This window comes from Pteropus alecto, unplaced genomic scaffold (genome assembly GCF_000325575.1).
Source record: "Pteropus alecto unplaced genomic scaffold, ASM32557v1 scaffold114, whole genome shotgun sequence".
Taxonomy (NCBI): domain Eukaryota; kingdom Metazoa; phylum Chordata; class Mammalia; order Chiroptera; family Pteropodidae; genus Pteropus; species Pteropus alecto.
Window position 1 is genome coordinate 1630377 of NW_006435793.1, and position 12972 is coordinate 1643348.

At 41.7% G+C, this 12972-nt stretch overlaps 1 protein-coding gene across 7 annotated transcripts in view; it reads right to left on the minus strand.

Annotated features, from left to right (window-relative positions):
• The window catches only part of INVS (inversin), a 118676-nt gene that overhangs the window by 9026 nt on the left and 96678 nt on the right, over positions 1 to 12972 (minus strand). For 5 of the 7 annotated variants that reach the window (XM_025046574.1, XM_006911528.3, XM_015589080.2 and 2 more), the window contains 2 exons: positions 11482 to 11759; positions 7449 to 8166 (listed from right to left, as the gene is read on the minus strand). In XM_025046574.1, coding sequence (XP_024902342.1) covers positions 7449 to 8166; positions 11482 to 11759 — 996 coding nt within the window. The remainder of the gene's footprint in view (positions 1 to 7448; positions 8167 to 11481; positions 11760 to 12972) is intronic. The other 2 variants (XM_015589081.2, XM_015589082.2) reach the window with 2 other exon arrangements.

Below are 12972 nucleotides of genomic sequence, written 5' to 3' on the forward strand. Positions count from 1 at the left end.
ATCAAGAAGATATAACAATTGTATATATTTGTACAGCCGACATGAGAGCACCTAAATATATAAAGCAAAAACTAACAGCTAACAAGAAATAAACAGCAATACCATAATAGCTGGGGAATTTAATACCCTACACTCAACAAATAGATCATCCTGACAGAATCAATAAGGAAAAAGTGGATTTGAACAACACTATGGACCAAATAGACCTAGCAGACACAGAACTTTCTACCCAACCACAGCAGTAGACAATCTTAAGCACACGTGGAACATTTCCTAGAATAGATCATACATGTTAGGCACAAAACATGTTTTAGCAAATTTAAGAAGACCGAAATCTTATCAGGTATCTTCTCTGACCATAATGGTATAAAACTAGAAAACCAGAAGGAAAACTGGAAAACTCATGAATACATGGAAATTAAGCAAGACGCTCTCGAACAACCAGTGGATCAAAGAAGAAATTAAATAGTAAAGCATCTCGAGACAAACATAAATGGAAATAAACATACAAAAACTTGTGGGATGCAGCAAAAGCAATTCTAAGAGAGAAGTTCATAATAACAAATGCCTACATTAAGAAACAGATAAGATTTCAAATAAACAGCCTGATGGTAATCCTTAAGGAACTAGAAAAAGAAGAACTGAGCCAAAAGTTAGCAGATGGAAACAAAATGAAGATTAGAGCAGAAATAAATGAAACAGAACAGGAAAACGAGAAAAGATTAATAAAACGAAGAGTTAGTTCTTTGAAAAGATAAACAAAACTGACAAACCATTTAGCTGGAATAACCAGGGGAAAAAAAGGATCCAAATCAAAATTGTAAATGAAAAAGATGTTACAATTGATACCATACACATACAAATGATCATAAGAGGCTACTATGAACAACCATATGCTAACAATATGTACAACCTAGAAGAAATGGAAAACTTCTTAGCATACACCTACCAAGACTGAATCAGGAAGAATTAGAAAATCTAAACAGACCAATAATGGATAAGGAGATTGAATCAGTAATCAAGTCTCCCAATGAAGAAAAGTCCAGGACCAAATGGCTCCACTGATGAATTTTACCAAACATTTAAAGAATTAATGCCAGTCCTTCTCTCTTTCAAAAATTCAAAGAGGAGGGAACATTCCCAAACTCACTTCATGAGGCCAGTATTACCCTGACACCAAAGCCAGAAAAGGAAACTTCAAGGAAACTACAAGCCAGTGTCTGTGATGAATACAGATGCAAAAATTCTCAATAAAATACTAGCAAACCAAAGTTAGCAGCACATTAAAAGGATCACTCCCAATGATCAAATGGGATTTATCCCTGTGTTGCAAGGATGGTTCAACATATAGAAGTCAATGTGAAACATCACATTAACAGAATGAAAGAAAAAGAGCAGAATCATCTTAAAAGATGCAGAAAAAGCATTTGACAAGATTCAACATCTGTTCATTATATTTAAAAAAGCCCTTAACAAACGAGGTATAGAAGGAATGTACCTCAACATAATAAAGGCCATATATGAGAAGCCCACAGCTAACACCATATTCGGTGATGAAAGGTTGAAAAGTTTTCCTCTAAGATCAGGAATAACACAAGGGTGCTCAATCTCCCCTATTCACCACAGTACTAGAAGTCCTAGCCAGAGCAATCAGGCAAAATAAATAAAAATAAAAATAAATAGCATCAAAATTGGAAAGGGAAAAATAAAATTGTCTCTTTGCAGGTGACATGATTCTATTTATAGGAAATCCTAAAGACTCCATCAAAAAAATACCTGTTAGATGCAATCGACAAATTCAGTGAATTTGCAGGATATATATTTAACACACAAAAACCAGTAGTGTTTCAACACACTAACAAATTATCTGAAAAAGAAAATAAAATAATCCCATTTATAATAAAATAAAAAACAGTAAAATGCTTAGGAATAAATTTAACTAAGGAGGTAAAAAACCTGTACACTGAAAACTACATGACACTGATGAAATTGAAGAAGACAAATAAACGGAACGGTATCTTGTGTTCATGGGTTGGAAGAATTAACATAGTTAAAATGTCCATACTACCCAAAGCTATCTAAAGATTCAATACAATCCCTATCAAGATTCCAAAGGCATTTTTTCTTTTTTTACAGAAGTGGAACAATCTTAAAATATACATAAACCACAAAAGACCCTGAATAGACAAAGTAATCCAGAGAAAGAACAAAACGGGAAGCATCACACTTCCCAATTTCAAGCAATATTATAAAGCTATAGTAATCAAGAGTATAATACTAACATAAAAACAGACCAATGGAACAGAATTGAGAGCCCAGAAATCCATGCATGTACAGTCAACTAATATTTGACAAGGGAGCAAGAATACTCAGTGGAAAAAGACAGTCTCTTCAATAAACGGTGCTAAGAAAGTTGGATAGTCACATGTAAAAGAATGAAATTAGACCCCTATCTTAGATCACTCATAAAAATTAACTCAAAATGGATTAAAGACTTCAATGTAATACCAGAAACCATAAAATTTCTTGAAGAAAACAGAAAAAAAGCTCCTTGACATGACTCTTGGCAATGCTTTTTTAGATGACACCTAAAACACGAGCAACAAAATAAAAAACAAGTGGGACGACCTCAAACTAAAATACTCTGCACAGCAAAAGAAATAACCAACAAAAGGAAAAGACAGCCTTTTCCTTTATGGGAAAAAAATATATGCAAATGACATTTTATAATGGGTTAATATCCAAAAAATATAAAGAACTCATACAACTAGATAACAAAAAACCAATCAGTGAAAAAATGGGCGAAGGACCTGAATAGACATTTTTCCAAAGAAGATATATGAATGGCCAACAGATATATTAAAAGCTGCTCAACATCATTATTCAACAGAGAAATGCAAATCAAAACCACAATGAGATACCAGTTCACATCTGTTAGAATACTGTTACCAAAAGATAAGAAGAGATAACTAATACTGGAGAACATGTGGAGAAAAGAGAATCCTTCCTTGTTCATAGCAGATGGGAATGTAAATTTGTGCAACCACTATGGACACCGGTATGGAGTTTCCTCAAAAAAAAAAAAATCCCACATAATCTAGCATTTCCACATCTAGGTATGTAACTGAAGACATTAAAACAGTATGTCGAAGAGGTATCTGCACCCCCATGTTCATTATTTACAATAACTAGGCCATGGAAATAACCAAAGCGTCCACTGAACATGAATGATAAAGAAGTTGTGATATATAGATAATGGAATATGATTCAGTCATAAAAAAGGAATTCCTGCCATTTGTGACAACATGGATGAACCTTGAGGGAATTATGTTAAGTGACAGAAGTAAGAGAAAGACAAATACTGTATTATCTCACTGACATGTGAAATCTTAAAAAAAAAAAACAACCCAGAAAGATCAGATTTGTGGCTATCAGAGACAGGGTCGGGGAGAGGAAATTGGGTGAAGGTGGTCAAAGGTACAAATTTCCAGTTATGAGATCAATAAGTACTGGCGACATATCAGCAGTCCCCAACTTTTTTGGCACTGGGGACGGGACGGGTGCTCCTATGAGAATCTAATGCCCGATGATCTGAGGTAGAGCTGAGGCGGTGATGCTAATGCTGGGGAACGGCTGCAAATACAGATGAAGCTTCGCTCACTTGCCTGCAGTTCACATCCTGCAGTGTGGCCCTGTTCCTAACAGGTCACAGACCGGTACCTGTCTGTGGCTTGGGGGTTGGGGACCCCTGATGAACAACATAACTAATCATAACTATAGTTAACACTGCTTTCTGGTATATGTGAAAGTTGCTGAGAGTAAATCCTGAGTTCTCATCACAAGGAAATAACATTTTCCTTTTTAAAAAATATATAAGATGATGAATGTTCATTAGACTCCCTGTGGTTATCATTTCACAATATATGTAAGTCAGATCATTCACACCTTAAACATATATAGTGCTGTATGCCAATTATATCTCAATAAAACCAGGGAGGAAAAGGCTAAGTAACTTGCAGAAGGTCACATAGCTAAAGCCAAGAGACACCAACATTCAAACTCAGTACTGTCTGGTCCAACAGCCAAATACTGCTAAGGACTTTGGTCTGTACTCTGTTCTTGGTAGGGACCCACAGAGGTTTTCAAAAATAGTGGCAAAGGTAAGAGCTGTGTTTTACTAAGATCTTTCTGCTGGAGGGTGAAACCTGGGGTGGGAGAGGCCAGGGGCAAACGGATGATGGCTATATTTATGTGTAGAGTTTATTTGGTGTTTATTCACATGCAAGCCCAAACTTTTTATTGAACACAGCTGTTTTGGAGCCGCTCAAGGAAAGCTGCAACAGTGTTCATTATCTGTAGCTGATTAACTGCTGGTGAGCCTATAGGGTGCTGTGGAGAGCAGCAGGCCCCAGGCCTGATTTTAGGGTGTAGGAAATAACCACCTTTCTAAGTCAGTTAAAAGCTCCTTGCAGTGCCTGGTGCAGCCCCCCTCCTGCCCTAAAGGCTGATTTCACACAAGATTCCTGTCTTTTCCTGGCGTGACAAACAGTGCCATCCCTCTACTAGAAGATGTACCCCACTTCCCAAAAGCTAACTGTAGAAAAAGATGGAGTTATGGGGCAGTGCCACTCCACAGTTCAGTTTCTTTTATTTGAGAGGACAAGTGTCTTCCACATCCTCTGCTTTGCGGGCAGGAACTCACTGGGGAGCCCAGGTGCTGGCTGAAGCTGTAACAGCTCTGGCTGTAAGTGGACACAACTACCTCATTGACTCCGGTGTGGAGACTGAGTCTGTCTGATGGTCCCAGTGCTCTGAGTAACAGCCTCTATGCCCCCATTCTCCTGGTTTATTGAGAAACTTAACTGCCCAATTATCCTTTCCACCCTGGGCTCCGGGTTCTCACAGTCCAGCCTATCCTTGCTTATTCACCTCTAAACATACTGGAGAAGAACGGATGGAAGGTGGTTTACACAGGTTGAGGCAAAAAGGGAAGTTTTACACAGCAATCGCTCATAGATAGCGACTTTCCAGCCCATTTCAGCCTGTTCAGTATGATTTCAACCTTTAAAATAGTCAAGTCTTGACTGATAATAAAACTCACACTTTGAGTCTGAGCTTCATTTCCTCTGGGACCAAGGTTCAATCTGCGCAACCTATCCCTGCACACTTTCCAGTCTGCCTTTCTCCCTCCTCGACATGTTTCCTCTAACAACAGCCTGCTCTGACTGCACTTGTTTGTCAAGCCCCGTTCCCCACCCTGCCCCTCAGTGTTCCTTAGGTTTGGTGTCAGACACCACACACTGTCCAGGGACAGCACTCCAGGCTCCTGCACTGAAGATGGAAGATATATAAGGCTATAACAGAATCAATGTGTTTTTATCACCAGACATTCAACTTCCCACAACGTGCAGCTTCCCAGAAGCCCTTTAGGAGTTGATGTCCCAGATCTCAGAACTGCACGACGGTGCAGCCTGTGTAGTTGCCTCCCCAGGTGGGCACACAGACTATGAGCCCACTGTTCTTGGGGGCAGTGACTGAAAGCTCATTTGCTGCTATGGGCTCTTACTGACAGGACCTGTCAGCTCCTGACTCTTCAAAAGAGTCAGAACAGTCTGACAGGGAGGCATTTCAGCGAGGGAGCAGCTGTGGGGGCCTGACGTGGTAAGACTCGCTGCCTTGTTTAGATCCTAGGTTTCAGCTGAAATACTTAACAAAAAGTTCCTCTGGGATGGCAGCCAGTGTACATCCTGGCAGAATTTCCTGGGGGGAGCAAGGACCATTCCCAACCGTGGCTTCAGAGGCAGAATGTCTCAGCTCAAAGCCAGCTCTGTAACCTTGGTGGGTTGATTAACCTCTCCATGCTTCAGCTTCCTCATCTGCAGCATGGGGATAAGAGTATCTACCTCAGAGGGTTATTTTGAGGATTAGATGAGTTAATATTACATGTAAAACTCCTTAGAACAGCGTTTGGCACAGGTGTCAATAAATGCCACCTACTAGCATCAACAGTAGTAGTAACTTCAGCATTACCTTGATGACCGTGAGTGCCGTCCAGGCAGCTCTTCGTCCTCAGCCTGCTCTGAGGTGAAGAGCACAGCGCCCACCTCCGCCTCCGCCTCCATTACCTTGACCACAGCTAACACCACCTTTGCTGAGAATGTACGGGAAAGGCCCTTGGACTTGACTGAAGCAGACGCAGCTTCAAGTGCTGGACCTGCACCACTAGGACAAGTCATTTTTCCTCTCTGAGACCATTTGCTCATCTGAAAATGAGAACACTAATCCCTCTCACGATTGCTTCCTGGTGTGGCTAGGAGAGCAAAGCTATGACATGACTTTGTAAACAGCCCAGAGCTTGCACAGACTTAAGGATGCTCTGTAGCGCAGGCTGTGCAAGCACGAAACACACACACCCCTGGGTCAGACAGTCTTTGGCACAACAGACCCTGAGGCCACTGCGTGCATCTCACAAAAACCGCTCTCACTGTCTCTTCGCTCTCTGTCAACATTAGGTGCTCTCCAGCCCTTTTATCTCCTGACAGGGCCGTTGATATGCGGCACACCTGTACTCCCAGTGATTTGCTTGCTTTGTTCCCCCATCAACCTTCCTTTCTCTGGAGATGGAGGCCACATGACATTCCACCTGTCGGCAATGTGTCCAGCTCTCCCCCGGGCACTGGTCATCACCATAAGGCCTAATCTGGAATTAGGCCCTAGTGAGGCCTGCAGTGTGAAGGAGATTATGAAATATGTGAAAACTCACAGTAAAGGACACTTCCAGTCTCTGCATAATACCTGGAGGTGTTTGGCTTACTATTTTAGGAAGCTTCCACCCCTCCTCCCAGCACCTACTCTACGTTCTGAGTGTGGTAGATGTTTACACAGGTTTTTGTAATGAATTTCAGTCACTCAATCCACTATATCCAGGCACTGATGTAGGTGTTTGGGGTAGGACTAATATCTGGGTAGTAAACAAAAGAAAAACAAGACACCTTACATGTGCAGGGCTTTAGAATTTATGAAGCACACATTATCTCATTCTATAGCTTGTCATACAAACAGGATCGGTGCAGCCAATGTTAAACTTCGCTTCCCAGATGGGAAAACTGAGGGTCGGGGAGGCCAAGTGATTTGCCCAGGGTCAGATAACCTGTGAGAGCTTCACCTGGAACTCAGGCTTCCTGGTTACAAACTGAGGGCTTTGTCCTCTACACCAGGCTATCCTGGGTGCTTTCCTATCTTTCTTGAGAAAAACACCTTCCAAATAGCTCATCCGGTGTAAATTACTGGGATCTGCACCTGTGTAAATTTCATGGGTAGGCTCAATTAAATTGGCCTCGTCACCCCAGCACATGGAATTCACTAGAAATATCGCAGCGCTCAGGGGGTGGCGTGTTAGAGGTAGCGGGACAAGCAGAGAACAACGCTGCGGCACCCCATCTCCTTACCTTCTCCAGGCCCGCTGGATGACCGCTGCTGCCTTGTTCTTTGTGCGAAACAGCTCTTTCCTGCTTCTTTCTTTCTGGATTATCTGCAGCCGCAGCTCTACAGGGAGAAGGTCAATATTCACACTCTGTACAGAGTGAGGACCAGGAGCTGGATCAGTCTCCTTAGGTACCTGAGCATCCTCAGACAAGGTGGATATCCCCAACTTCCTGACTCCCGACCTCAACACCTCTGTGCTCTGTGGCAAATCTGAGTGCATCTCTCCTTCAAGCTTGTCCTGTGTCACCTTGTTTCTTGGTGTCCGATGGTGAAGAGGATTCTGCCCAGCATGGACCACCTCCCCCTTGGCACTGCCAGGCCGGCTAGAACCAGCTGGGGAGCACCTTCCTCCTCTGAGCTCTTGAATGCGCCTTTTCTGGGAGGCACATTTGGCTTTAGGTGCTGTGTCGTGCCGCCTGCTCGGCTTCCGGTGGCCATCCTGCTGCTGAAGGCTTGCAGCTGCCCAACTGGGGTCGTCTCCATTTTCATCTGGCCTAGCCACCCTGATACAGGAGGGCTGCTTCAAGAAGCCTTTCCCCTTGTCACAATGCTGCTCGCCAACTGTCTCACCTCTGGATTTGTCAACAGAGGAGACTCCTGGATACCTGGCGCCATCACTGCCTTCACTGGGGCTAAAGTGGACACAGGAAGATCGGCCTTTAGAATGTTCTCTAGATGTTTCTTGGAGAAACAAGGAAAAGGGAAAAGGATATTTATTGTCCAAAACTTGCAATAGTAGGGCAGGTCTGTTCATTTGCTCACATAAAATATTCATTCCCATCCTATAGCATCACCATGATAGTTACCTAGGTAACCAATATTGTGCTCACTGCTATAAGAAAGATGTGATGGTATGATTCTTAGCCTTAATTATAATTCAGTATGGCTGGTACATAGTGTGAGCTCAAAAACATACCTGTTGAATGAATGCATGAATAAATGATTTAGTGAACTGAGTAGAAGGAAAGCTTTGACTCTTACAAAAAACATGATTATGCTCAGTGAATGCTTTTCATGTCATGTTTAACAACCTGTCTTCTATCTCTGAATCTCAAGCATCTAGCTAGTACCATACAGCTACACATTCAACAAATACTTACTAGGTGTTAAGGATACAGAAGAGACTCATTACTCCTTATGAAATTTAAGGGCCAAAGGGTCTTCCCACCCCGGCATGCACTCACCTTTGAAATGTGATCTTGTAACACCTTCCATCTACAAGTGGAGTCTATGTCTCCACCCCCTTGAATCTGGGCTGGCCTTGTGACACGCTCTGATTAACAGAATGCGGTAGAAGTGATGTGAAAGTTGTGGAGCCTAGCCCGCACGAAGACTTGTAGCATTTGCCTTCTCTTTCTCAGAGCACCGCCCGGAGAATAATATGCAAGGAAGATGGTCTAATGTACTTTTAAGCAAATTTAAATTTGAACTGAAATTCTGTTACACGAAGACTCGTAGCATTTGCCTTCTCTTTCTCAGAGCACCGCCCAGAGAACAATATGCAAGGAAGATGGTCTAACGTACTGGAGGATGAAAGGTCATGGAGAAGAGAACTGAGACACCTTCGCCAGCTGCCAGCACCAATCGCCAGACATGTGACGGAAGCCGTCTGTAGCCACATGTGTAAGCCCAGGTGATCTAGGAGAGGCACTACCCAGCCAACCCACAGAATTGTGTAAAATAATAAATCGTTTTTGTTTTAAGCCACTTAGTTTTGTGGGTGATGTGTAATGTCACAAGGGATAACCAACACACAGAAACTGATACCTAAAAAGGAGAGGTGCTGCCCTAACAAAAATCTAAAACCCACGGCACTGACTTTGGGACTGGTTGGTCAGCAGAGGCTGGAAAGGTAATGAAAAGACCATCGGTGAAGGCTGGAAGAGCAGAAAATTAAATTGCTATGAAGTCTGGAGAAAGGGGAACTGTGCTTGCTATTCAGTGGCAGAATACTTGGCACTGTTTATTCATATAAATAGAGAACAGAATTTCAGTTCAAATTTAAATTTGCTTAAAAAAATAATTTTAATGTAAATTCAGATACTAATCTAAAAAGATATAGTCTGTAGACACAGGATACAACCTTTATACATTACATGCAAAGTCCTCAAGCTAAGAACTTGAAGAAATTCCACATGGCTGTCACATCATGGTAGTTTAGTGAATGCTGACTGAATAAATAAATTAATGAGTAAAGCATCACACTATCCTTAAGGGATATATCGCTAATGCACTGTCTCTGTAAAGTGGGTTATGGAATTATAGCCTGGAAATGTTTGTGGCCGTTGATGTATACTTTTATGTGGTTGTTCTTGGCTAGATCAGTAGTGTGGTTTAATAATAGTAGTTACTGAAGACCTACTATGAGTCATGGTCTATAACAAGTACTCCACATTATTTTATTTCTATTCATAACTGCCTTGCAGTGTGGAGAGTATACCCCGTTTTTATGGCTAAGAAAACTGAAGTCCAGAGTGACAGACTGAATTCTCTAAGTCCTGAATTAGGTGATCCCAGAGACGCTTGCTGGGGGTCCACAAGGTCAAAACTATTTTTATAACAATACTAAGACATTATTTGACTTTTTCACTTTGTTGGCATTTGCACTTAGATTTCTGGAGGGTTCTCACCATTCCCTAACTGATAAGAATGGCTCGATGTGCTTAAATTGCTTTGTACAAATAATATATTTATGCTAGATACCTCTTTTCCTTCTTGGAGTCTGGATTTTGGTGTACGCTAAGAAGATGGGACTTACACGACTGACCCATGATAAAAATCTTGGAGTCCTTGCTTTAGGTCACTTTCTTGGTAGAAAAATGTTGTCTAACTGGTTGTTAAAATTCACTGCTGGAAGATGTACGTGTGTCCTGTGTGCCTCCTCTAGGAGAGGACTTTTGGAAGTTTGCACCTAGTTTCCTCCGGACTTTGCTCCATGTGCCTTTTCCCTTTGCTGATTTTGTTTTGAATCCTTTTGTTATAATAAATCATAGCCATGAGTACAACTATATACTGAGCCTTGTCAGTCTCCTAGCAAATTACTGAACCTAGGGAAGGTTTTGGGCACCCACGACATACTAAGTAAACTCAAAACAGGACTCAACTCCAAAAATCCATGCCAAGACACATCATACTAAACTCTTGAAAACTGAAGATAAAGAAAAAGCCTTGAGAGCAGCCAGAGAGAAATGACATGTTACCTAGGAACATTACTGAGGAACACAGTTCGAATGACCGTGAATTTCTCATCTGAAACTAGGGAAGGCAGAAGGAAGTGGCACAGGTTTTTTGAAATGCCGAAAGAAAGCTGCCAAGCGTGAATTCTGTATCCACATTAACAATTCTTCAGGAATAAAATAAAAATATTCAGACAAAGGAAAACTCAAAGAATTTGTTGTTAGCAGACCTACCTCTAAATTGGCTGAAGAAAGTTCTTCAAACAGAAAGGAAATGATAAAAGAAGAAATTTGGAGCATTCGGAAGACAAAACATCAGAAAAAAATACGCACACATAAAACAGACTATCATTTCCCTCGTGAGTTTTATAAATTACTTTTGAGGAGTGAAACAAAAATTATAAAACCACCTGATACCCGTGCAATGATATTTAAAAAAGGAGAAGGTTACTGTACCTAAATGCAAGTGGGTTTCCACATTTCACTCAATGTGGAAGATGCTGATACCAGTAGACTGTTATAAGTCTCTTGTATATATTGTAATACTCAGAGCAATCACCACAAAAGCTATAGAAAGAGGTACACTCAAAACTGTTATAAATCACTCAAGATGGAATCCTAAAAGATGTCTCAGTAACCCAGAGGAAGGGGAGAAAAAAGAAACAGGGATGAGAACCAGAGGAAATAAATAGAAAACAAATAATAAAATGGTAGACTTCAGTGCTGACCTAATTAATCAAATGTGAGTGGTCTAAATACAACAGTCAAAAGAGCCCACAGTCCATGGTTTGGCACGGGATAACAAAGGCAATACATTTACCATTTGGCTTTCTGGGTTCTGTTCTCTGCAAGTCTGGGGAAAGAGGCTGCTCTTTCTGGAGGGCTCTGCTTGGAGACCTTCTGCCAGGAGACCCTCTGCAGGCTCTCTGCTCAGGGCCCTGGGCTGTGTTGCTGGCAGGAGGCTGTTTGCTGGGGCCCCAGCTCTGCCTGTGGGGCTCAGCGTGGGTGCTGGGAGGGGCTTGGGGCCTGCAGGGATCTGGGCTCAGCCTTCCCTTCTGCTGCTCTGCTTCTCTCCGCTTGTTTTCTTCCTCTCGCTTCCTGGAAGCAAAGCCAAAGAAGAAGAGGAAAAAAATTAGGACTGTTACCTGCTCAAGTGTTCCTGAGTGAGATTTAAATTTTAAGAGGAGCTACCACATCACAGGAGGGATTTAGAAATTCACATTTTCCAGGAGCAGACTTTTCTCCAAGCTTTATAGCTCTAAGATGATGGAACTGAAAAGAATCTTACAGGTCAGCCTTTGTCCTGTTGAGATACATATGACATAACCAGCGAACTTTTTGTGAGATATAACACAATCCCAAGGTGTATGTCCCCAAGCCTTTCTCCTGTTTCAGAAAGCAACTAAGAATGACAGTTATAAGGGTAACCTTTCATTTTCTCCATTAAAATGATCATTAGCAAATCTTAATGATTATATGAAAAAATTACAAAGCACCTCACAACTGATCATGACACACTTGTGGTTGCAACCCATCAAGAGCTCTAGCTAATGAGCCAAACCCACTCATTTTGCAGATGAGGTCCAGAAGGTAGGATGATTTTCAAAAAGTCTTTGGAGTCAAATTCACAAAAACACCTCTGAGACCAATGTCCAGAAGTTTAGTGGTTTCTTTTCAATATGTTCACTTTTAAATATCTATGTTTTCTTCTATGATAAAGGGGGTCAAATATGGTGATGACGGGAAATTAGACTTGGTGGTGAGTATGCAGTAGAGTATACAGGTATCAAATTATAATGTCCAACTGAAATTTATGTTATTAACTAGTGTTACCTCAATAAATTTAATAATAAAGAAAGAAAGAAAATATTATCCAAAAAAAAAAAAGGTCACATACTAGTAATTGGTGGCTAAGCTGGAACCTTTGGAGAGCAACAGAACAGAAGGCCAGGTCTAGAAATGAGCGGCAGTGTGAAGCCGATGGCCTGAGGCAGCCCAGGTCCAAGAAGGGGCTGAGTTAAGGACAGGGATTATTTGACAGGCACCATGAACACAGAGGCATTTCCAAGGGAAAGAAAGGAGGGAGAAAACACGCATTCTGAGCTTCTCCTGTGTGGGCACCGATGGCACAGTGAGGAGGTCCTCAGAGTCCAGCCCTCTTTTGAGGGACCTTCTACTCAGAGGAGAATAGCTAGGAAAACAAAGGCCTAACATAGAATGGAAGAAATGTTTTAAGAGTGCTTGCGCAGAGAAAGTCGTAATTAACGTTGTCTGGAGAATCCCGTACAGAGTCTCAGCTGTCGATCCTCAA